The sequence below is a fragment of the Patiria miniata genome, unplaced genomic scaffold, assembly GCF_015706575.1.
Source record: "Patiria miniata isolate m_02_andy unplaced genomic scaffold, ASM1570657v1 HiC_scaffold_6, whole genome shotgun sequence".
In the NCBI taxonomy this organism is placed as follows: domain Eukaryota; kingdom Metazoa; phylum Echinodermata; class Asteroidea; order Valvatida; family Asterinidae; genus Patiria; species Patiria miniata.
The window spans coordinates 20,936,280-20,946,251 of record NW_024037073.1 but is presented as its reverse complement, the minus strand read 5'-3'; the positions used below and the strand labels follow the sequence as shown (position 1 = coordinate 20,946,251).

General features: G+C 41.6%; 2 protein-coding genes across 3 annotated transcripts; both read left to right on the top strand.

The window, feature by feature from the left end:
* The first annotated feature begins 380 nt into the window (after positions 1-380).
* On the top strand, positions 381-3,554 carry LOC119743136. Of its 2 annotated transcripts, XR_005272977.1 has the most exons (4): positions 381-458; positions 1,435-1,636; positions 2,130-2,361; positions 3,353-3,554. XR_005272977.1 is itself a non-coding variant. In XM_038219499.1 (3 exons), the coding sequence occupies exons 1-3, from the start codon at positions 444-446 to the stop codon at positions 3,475-3,477; spliced, it is 342 nt and encodes a 113-aa protein (XP_038075427.1). In that variant the 5' UTR covers positions 381-443; the 3' UTR covers positions 3,478-3,554. The 2 variants fall into 2 exon arrangements, 1 of the variants encoding a protein (XP_038075427.1); XM_038219499.1 differs by lacking the exon at positions 2,130-2,361.
* An 874-nt stretch (positions 3,555-4,428) lies between these two features.
* Positions 4,429-7,847, top strand: LOC119743137. The gene is made up of 3 exons (XM_038219500.1): positions 4,429-4,516; positions 4,554-4,603; positions 6,758-7,847. Exons 2-3 carry the CDS (start codon positions 4,571-4,573, stop codon positions 7,463-7,465), a joined length of 741 nt encoding a protein of 246 aa, XP_038075428.1. The 5' UTR covers positions 4,429-4,516; positions 4,554-4,570; the 3' UTR covers positions 7,466-7,847.
* Positions 7,848-9,972: the final 2,125 nt, after the last annotated feature.

The following is a 9,972-nucleotide window of genomic DNA, read 5'->3' as shown; positions in this document are numbered from 1 at the left end:
AGAATACGGGTAGCGCCAGATTTTCAAGCATGTGTCAAGAGTCGCGTGTTTATGTTGTTGAATGCTGCCCTCATGTGTCCCTCACATGCAAGCTGTTTCGAAACCTCGGCCTTCGTCGCAGATTCGCAGCTTCATCATTGAATGGCATCCTTCTTTTTTTTTAACGAGATCCCTGCGTCTCCCGTAACGGAAGTCCAATAATACCTGTTTGTCTTTTCTTATTTGACACCCCACGCTTTCTGAGTAGCTGTGTGGAAATTACATGATTATTCTTCTTCAAATTGGTTTAATAGAACAAGCCGCACTGGGAATGAATCCAATTTTGGAAAACCCTTTAAACCCACATTTTTTTTTCTGGAGGGCGCTGTTTACGCTGAACACTTGATGTTTTCCCCCATTAGAATGTATTTATGTGATTATTCAAGGCAAAGGAGTTGTTGAATATGGCTATTCATGTGGTAGGTACCCAAGATATTCTGGAAAATTATTCATATTTTTAAGTTGGACACCTCGTCGTAAGACTTTTTTAAACAAAAAGCAAAATGTGAAATCGCCCAGTTTCCGGACACTTCACATTATTGAACCTGTTGAATGGTAGCCCCATAAATGTGGCCTATTTACTGGACTGCCTCCGTAAACATAGGCCACACATCCACATGTACAAAAACGTGTCGATTTTGCCAAATTTTGATTTTCACATTTAGGCTTACTTTGTAGGGTTTTTTTTGCTTTAGAAGCATTCTCACCCTCTATATAGGCTAATCAGAAAGTGCTGCCTTTTTCAGATGTCTAATTTTTGTGAAATTTCATGTTGAAATTTTGATATGCAAACGTGTGCAAATGTATCTGGAAATTTCACCAAAAAATGGACATCTGAAAAAGGCAGCACTTTCTGATTAGTCTATATAGAGGGTGAGAATGCTTCTAAAGCAAAAAAAATGTACAAAGTAAGCCTAAATGTGAAAATCAAAACTTGGCAAAATCGACACGTTTTTGTACATGTGGATGTGTGGCCTATGTTTATGGAGGCAGTCCAGTAAATAGGCCATATTTATGGGGCTAGTTGAATGGCTGCTGCTCGCTATCCCTTTGGCTAGTGCTAGTAGGACTTTCTCGGAAAGCTTCCCATATCTGGCCATCACTAATGTTTTCCTTCAGCGACCTATCAGCCATCCGAAAGTATGTCAAATTTAGCAGGGAATTTATTGGGGTATTTACTGAGAAAACACTTAGGAATTTTCAGACCAGTCTCATTGTGCACAGGATGACAAGTGATGGCCAGGATGACAAATGATGGCCTAATTTGTTTCCCCCTCTCCACTTTGAAAACGTCTGTGAAGATTTAATTGGTGTTGCCGTTTCATACATTTACATTTTTTTTTTACATCACACATGTAAACTTGACGGTTGTCTCATTGTTTTTTGCAACTGTAGGCGCATCCATCACTGCGAATGAAAGGCGCTGAGGCAGACTGGACGCCCATACAATGCACAGACAGGGAGTGTAGCCACTCCTTGATGAAGGCTCCGCATCTGCACTGTCCATTCTGCTCCAAGGACAGTCTCTTCACTGATGAGATTCTCCTCAAGGCGCACTACAGGGTCAAGCACGTGAATAAAGGCATCAACTTTGGGGGTGAGTTTGCATTTGGGAACAAGACCAAGCTCTCGCATACTTGTGACTGGATCCCAAGAAAAAAGTTTTAGGTTAAGGACAATGTTTTCACTTTCTCTTCATGAGTCATACTACAAGATGACTTGTCTGTGTTTGTGAAAAGGTTTGTGAGTTGAATTAAGATAAGTTGAAGGTAGTGGACAGCAGGACAAGGTAGTGGCATTTGTGGGAGTTTTATGAAATTGACAGATACCTGGGCTGGTTATTCTTAGCAGATATCAATGTTCGATAAACTCAATTGTCACATGCCATGCCCAAACGCCGACAATGTCTTGGGAAAAGCTTTGCATCCTTGCCTGAACAAGAGTCCTAACTCAGGTCAATAGCTTACTTGTGCCTGTTACAGCAAGAGAACCATATAAACAGATCCATAGTTCATGTTTTGTCAAAGTGCATATGGCTGTCAGCTGTTGTCATAATTGTCAAACCAATCTTCTACTGTATCCCTCCCCAGGTCTTAAAATATTGCGGTGTTGCAGATCCTGCATCGTCCACGGCATCATTCACGGCCTACGTCCCCTGCTTGCATGAAGAAGCAACGACCAACGAAGACAGGGATAAAGCAGCCAATGATCTTTTCGGTAGGCTCTATGAGAAATGAAGGCAGAGATGGACAGAGACTGTGGAATCGATGGATTTGACCCATTCCATCTGTCGGGCATGGCAAACCATCAACAAGCTCACGGGTAGGTCCACAACCCCAACACAATGTCCAATTACTGCAAATTCCATCGTGTATCAGCTGTTGAGCAACGGTCGCTTCCCCAACGCGAACAAGAACTTTACTAGAATCACATCAGCAAGAGTCAAGGAGCTGTGCCATGCGCAGGGGTGTGATCCCAACCTTTCAGGCGACTTCACGGCACACAAACTCCAGTTGGCCATCCAATGGCTAGAGACAGCTGATGAAGCTGATCAATGTTTGCACATGTGGTTAAACTACCCTGGTTCACTCAGACAATGTTGTAAATTCCTGATGCTTGAATTCCTAAACTCATTGGACTTATTAATAGCTTTAACCATAACAGAACTCAACCCATCAAACCCCAACGACATGTTTTGTTGGAATCTGTCAGGATGGGTACAGTACCCCTAAACTGACAGTCTTTTACATTGGGTTGGCACACCTCCAGAATCAAAGTCAGAAATATGTGTGTGCGCAGTTTCCCATATGGTGTTGGAATTTGCCAGGATGGATATGGTTCCTAGTAAATCATGCTAGGGATTTAGGGTCAAAAGACTCTCGGAAATAAATTTCGCAATCAAACATTTGACTCGAGTATCCATTCTTTTGAGAATGATTAGACACACCTTTTTGGCTTAAAATGTTTGAAAATGCACTTATTTTTAGCCTTCACAGTTTCAGTGCTGGTTCAAGACAACTGAGTATGCCGTTCCTGTAATGTAATGGTCCCCTTGAATCTGCATGGAAAAAAAAAACCCATGAAATAAATTTAATCAGTTGAAATTTATGTACCTTGTGAGCAGGTATGGTAGTTCTACAAGGATTTGGGTGGATTATATCAAATGCCAACACTTTGCGCCTTTTAAAATAATTAATTGTGAACCTAATTTTATCACTGTACGTTTGTGTCATAAATTGAATCTTTTGCAACCCTGCAGGTTTTAGTCTCATTTTATCAACCTTAACGACTTCACTCCACCATTTTTACCCAGGATGTCAACCAGATCTTCACCACATACACCGACCCAGCACCCAACAGTGCCAGCCTGGTAACACACCTCATAGTCCCCCAGTCACAGCAGCCATCGGAGACGAACACATCATCCCCGAGCTATGAGCAGACTGACGGGCAGCAGCCGCAGATCGAGTACCAGTACGCCTGCATCAATGATCCGAGCCAGAGCACTGCCAATGGGGAAGGTAAGATGGTAAGAATATTAACCCTGACCCTCCAAGAATCCTGCAGCATCTACCCAGAGGTTAGGGAGGATAATGCCACCAGCAGTGAAGGATAATTAGAAAAAGCTTACTAAAAGCCAAGAAGGAGGCATTTGATGCAAGGAAGAACTCTTCCCCCAACCCCCACCCAACACCCCCTCCACTTTGTTTTCAATTGATACATCGTGAATCCATATGGAAGAAGGGAATGGGTAGACAACAGCATGTTTAAAACAGTTGTCTTCACTCCTGCACTTGTTGGGTCATTGAAATAAACAAAACAACCAAAATTTCAGCATTTTTTTAAGGGGTTGGGGCGGGTGAGGGCCAATATTGACAGTGGATTTTACAAATTGAAATTACAAGGTGTAAAGGGTGTGCCATTGGTGTTATTTAAGTTGATTGAATTTTGGAAGATTCGAGAAGGTTCTAAACAAAAAAAATATAATAAGTCAGGGTGGCAATACATTTTGAAAGCATACTTCAACAGTTAATTAAATATTGGAATTTGTCCTTCACCTTGCCCACCTAATGTTAGGAATAAGGTTTGAAAAATGAGTGATTGCTTACACCCAGTTACATGAAATTATGTGTTCTTGACACGCACAGCATCTCTTGGGACTTCCTTGCCTGTATCCTGTTTTTAAGGCTACAGATTATCTGTCCCATTGAAGCGCAACATACATGTCGACATTTCTACTCTATAAACTCCTGTCGTTCCCCTCTGTGTAGCCCTCACCCGGAGTGGCCTGAGGGACTTTCTATAATACAGGAATTAGTATCCAGGATAATTACTCAACCTTTCCCTCGACCATTCTGTCCTCTCGTAAACAGTTGTCCTTATTGAGATACCAGACGAAGGAAGCAAAGGGGATTTGGAGGACGAGACTTGCTACACAGAGCACAACTTGTCGCTGCTGCTGCAGGAGAAGGAACGTCTGGAGAAGACTCTTGAGGAGGAGCGGACCACGTGGGCCCAGACAGAGCACAGGATGAAAGGCAATATAGAAAGGCTTTGTACAAAGGTCAGCGGGCATTCCATCTGGTCTTGGTCTAAGAATGAGTTTGGATTTTGTTCCCTGAATGCAACAGGTATCAAAGGCGTCAATCGCTTCTCAAAAGTGGGAGGGGGGACATACCTTGATCAGAACTAATGCAGGCACACTAATGCGACTGCGTTCTTTCAGTGGTCGGATTTCTGTCAGGATGCCAGCTGTCATGGCTGTGGGCGATCATGGTGTGCACTGTTGTTGTCATTGTTCCACATTTTCTACACGTTCTACCGTAATTTCCTGCGGATAAGACGCGTCTTATCTGACTTTCTAGACCACAAAAACATCGCTGCGCCTTATCTACAGGTGCGCCTTATCTGGTGTCGCTTGAGTTCAAAGTGACGGTCTTTGTGTGAAGAATTCTTTCAATGCCGCAATCAATAATGCGGTCAACCAAGGCTCAACTCTCCAGACATTGTGACCGTATTTTCATTCCAACAATGCCGCGATGTGTTGATCCCCCATGATCGTGCTTTCATTCCAACAATGCCGCAATGCGTTGATCCCCCTTAGTGATCGTGCTTTCGTTCCAACAATGCCGTCATACAAACGTTTTTTCTTTGTGGCCGTTTTTTTCATTCCGAAAATGCTGCAATCAGAATTACTTAAACGTTTGGAAATCGCATTCACTCAAGTTCTATTGTGTGAACGTTGAGGGTGTTTATTGTACAGGATATCTTCGAAGTCTGCTTTAGACTTTAGCCGTGTCCGCACTGGACTTTTTTTTTGGAAGGTTTTACCGAGACGATAGTAAAATGAGAAATGGTCAAATGTGACCACTGTCCGCACTTGGACTTTCGACACGGGAAAATTTACCCAGGCCGCGTGGGAGAAGTAACCGAGCTGTCACAGTGTCGGTATAATGACTCACCGTACACAGAAAACAAATTGCCGATCACATTTTCAGCCGCCGATACGCACAGTTATATTACACACGCCATTTGCATGCACAACATAATCGTTTACACGATATTATTTCATCTTGACACGCTAAATCTTGACGAAAAGGCCGATAATTCTGACGCATTTGTGATGCACGTCGTCGAAGCCATGCCGCTGTACGATGTTCCGTGCGGCAGCAGTGCCATCAGTATTCGTTGGTTCCCATCGCATGCTTACAGAATCGAAGCTATGATGTGGGCCAGGAACCAGTGACTACGGCCTACGTACGGTACCAGACCATGATGTTCCGTGCATGACTACAGTAGCGTATCAGGACGAATTTGGATCGTAGAAAATAACATACATCGGTGGAGAAAGAGAATTTCCGCAAATTAATTCTCAGAACGTGATCTCTCTTCTTTGTGTATGTATTTGTCCGTTGAAATATATATTTTAACGAGATTTTACCGCTCGGACTTGATGATACACCGCAGCGTGTTTCTACAAAATGTTCGGCCACTGCACGTGCAGGTTCGTGCGGTCTCTGTATGCATAACAGGGCGCTCGGGCCGGATGTACGCTTTCCTGAGCTGCTTTTACCGACTCGCACTGTCCGCACTGGACTTATCGTCTCGGGAAAAGTGCTTCATGGCTCTACATGTGACCAGCCAATGTGGTTACGGTTTAATTCATCCTCCGAATAGTGTGATCGTTCTAAGGCAACACAATGGCCCCTTTGTGGCGATGTACCGACACCGGGTGACGCCTGGTGTTCTTCTGTGTGCGGTCAAACATACGTCTTATGCGGCGGTGCGCCTTATCTGTTGGCGTTTGAATTTTTTTGGGGTGATTTTAGGGACCTGCGCCTTATCCGCCGCGCGCCTTATCCGCAGGAAATTACGGTACGTTGTCCTATGCTCTGATGCTGCATATCATATATGCAGACAAACCGTTCCACACATTATGTACACAAGCTCAGATGTGTCGTTTATCCTTGTGTAGAAGATCCGTGGTTGCACTCATACTCTAGTTGCACTAAATAACTGGGCAACAACACATGTGCCTTCTTAAGCATTCATGCTCCAACTGCACACATCATAAAGTAAGTGCATAAATGTCGGACTTTGGTGTGCGCTGTCATGGTTGTGATTGGTTACACATCATGGGGCAGAGCCTAATGGATTGGTCTATTAAAATTCCATCTGTTAACAAATAATTTCTCTGCCCATCCTTCTTGCCCTCCAGGTTGAGTATTTGTCCAACACAAACACGTCACTCAAGCAGCAGCTGTCCATGATGCACACGTCCAGTTTGAAACGTCTGACCAACAACAGTGAGAACCAGTCCATTTTGCAAGAGTTACTGCAACACATGTCTGAGGAGCACACCCAGCTGCTGCACCACCATCTAGCACAGCTGCGGCTGTACGCTCAGGCCTGCGCATTATCCAAATCAGCCCCCGAGGAATCTGCAGCTGAAACTACAGTCTTGGTACCAGACCTGACCGACCAATCACAGGACATTTCACACATGGCCATGATGTCGTCCTCGGAGGGCACCCTTGGGAACATGGAGAAGACAGTCGTCATGACGATAACGTTGGAGGAGGATTCGGAGCCGCTCGGCAACATTGTCGATAACCCCAGACATACCGTGGGAAACGACGTCTTGCCTTTGGATAAGGACATTCAGTTGTCACCAAATGACATTCCATACCAACTGACAAGCGAGGGACTGTCACCAAAACATGCCACCTCTCTGTCAGGTCACGTTTATCAATCAGGTAGAACTCATCCACGTCACAATACAGGCTGTGATGTCATGCAACAGGATTTTCACAAGAACAAAAGTTTGAAATTGATCTTTCCAACAGCACGCCAAAAATATTCTGCCCCGACGGCTTCGACAAAAGAACGTTTGAAGACGACATGTCAAATGAGAGACCACCATTAAAATGTGGGAGAACTAACAGCCTGAAAGCCACTTAACTAAATAAAACCTGACATATTTTGTAAACAGTGTACGCTCAGTGTTGTCTTAGGGCTTAGTTGGGGGGGGGGGGACTTGAACTAATGAGTTGAGTCTTCATGGAAGTTTGTCTTACCTGAATGAAAAATTTTACCAAAGCAACTGGCCTTGGTCTCTCCTATCTTTTCGAGTTCTCGATGGGTAATCCCGAATCCGCTCAGTGAATGGGTGTCGTTGTAGGCCCGAACAGATCCACATAGGTCCTCAAACACTTTATATCTACATGTATTACTGAAACATAAACGATGCAATTTTTTTTTACATTGAAACATTCGACCGTATGTATAAAAACTAGCATTTCCTTTTTTTTTTACAACGTATTTTTAAGCATAACTTTTATTTGCGTGAATAAAAATGAGAGCAAATGCTTTCACTATTTGCTTCAAGCTAAAAGTATTTGCTTTTTTACTTTTTGGCTTTTGCTAGACTAGAAGTGTGGACTGGTTTCAAACTTGAAAAAAATATAAAGTTTCAATTGACCTCAAAATTAATTAAATTTTAAAATCTAAAACTCCAACTGTGGGAATTGAACCAGCAACCTTCAGAAGTCCGTATTACTTTATTAAGCACAACTTCACACTATTTTGTGGTTACAAAATTAACTGTAAAGTTTCAATTGACCTAATCAGTAATACAATTTTGAAATCTAAAATTCCCAGAGTGGGAATGAACCTGCAACCTTTAGATTTAGAGACAACAGTCTGAACCACTGCACTAAGCATAATTTCATGCTTTTTAGTGGTTACGGAATTAACGACATGTATAAAGTTTCAGTTTACCCAAAAAGAAATAAAATTTTAAAATGTAAAATTCCCACCCTGGATTTGAACCCGCAACCTCCAGATTTAGAGTCAGCAGTCCGTACCATTGGACTAAGCATATTTTCACAATTTTTAGTGGTTACGAAATTGACTATCAAAAATCAATTTACCCAAAAATAAATACAATTTTAAAATGTAAAATTCCCACTCTGGATTTGAACCCGCAACCTTCAGATTGAGAGTCCGCAGTCCGTACCATTGGACTAAGCATCTTTTCACAATTTTTAGTGGTTACGAAATTGACTATCAAAATCAATTTACCCAAAAATAATTAAAATTTTAAAATGCAAAATTCCCACCCTGGATTTGAACCCGCAACCTCCAGATTTAGAGTCAGCAGTCCGTACCATTGGACTAAGCATCTTTTCACAATTTTTAGTGGTTACGGAATTGACTATAAAAAATCAATTTACCCAAAAATAAATAAAATTTTAAAATGTAAAATTCCCACCCTGGATTTGAACCCGCAACATCCAGATTTAGAATCAACAGTCCGTACCATTGGACTAAGCATATTTTCACACTTTTGAGAGGTTACAAAATTAACTATAAAGTTTCAATTTACCCAAAAAGAAATAAAATTTTAAAATGTAAAATTCCCACCCTGGATTTGAACCGGCAACCTCCAGATTGAGAGTCAGCAGTCCGTACCATTGGACTAAGCATAATTTCACACTTTTTAGTGGTTACGAATTTGACTATAAAAGTTGAATTTACCCAAAAAGAAATAACATTTTTAAAATGTAAAATTCCCACCCTGGATTTGAACCGGCAACCTCCAGATTTAGAGTCAGCAGTCCGTACCATTGGACTAAGCATCTTTTCACACTTTTTAGTGGTTACGAAATTAACTATAAAGTTTCAATTTACCCCAAAAGAAACAAAATTTTACAATTTAAAATTCCCACCCTGGATTTGAACCCGCAACCTTCAGATTGAGAGTCAGTAGTCCGTACCATTGGACTAAGCATAATTTCACACTTTTTAGAGGTTACGAAATTGACTATAAAAGTTGAATTTACCCAAAAATAATTAAAATTTTAAAATGCAAAATTCCCACCCTGGATTTGAACCCGCAACCTCCAGATTTAGAGTCAGCAGTCCGTACCATTGGACTAAGCATCTTTTCACAATTTTTAGTGGTTACGGAATTGACTATAAAAAATCAATTTACCCAAAAATAAATAAAATTTTAAAATGTAAAATTCCCACCCTGGATTTGAACCCGCAACATCCAGATTTAGAATCAACAGTCCGTACCATTGGACTAAGCATATTTTCACACTTTTGAGAGGTTACAAAATTAACTATAAAGTTTCAATTTACCCAAAAAGAAATAAAATTTTAAAATGTAAAATTCCCACCCTGGATTTGAACCGGCAACCTCCAGATTGAGAGTCAGCAGTCCGTACCATTGGACTAAGCATCTTTTCACAATTTTTAGTGGTTACGAAATTGACTATAAAAAATGAATTTACCCAAATAGAAATAAAATTTTAAAATGTAAAATTCCCAACCAGGATTTGAACCTGCAACCTCCAGATTTAGAGTCAGCAGTCCGTACCATTGGACTAAGCATAATTTCACACTTTTTAGTGGTTACGAATTTGA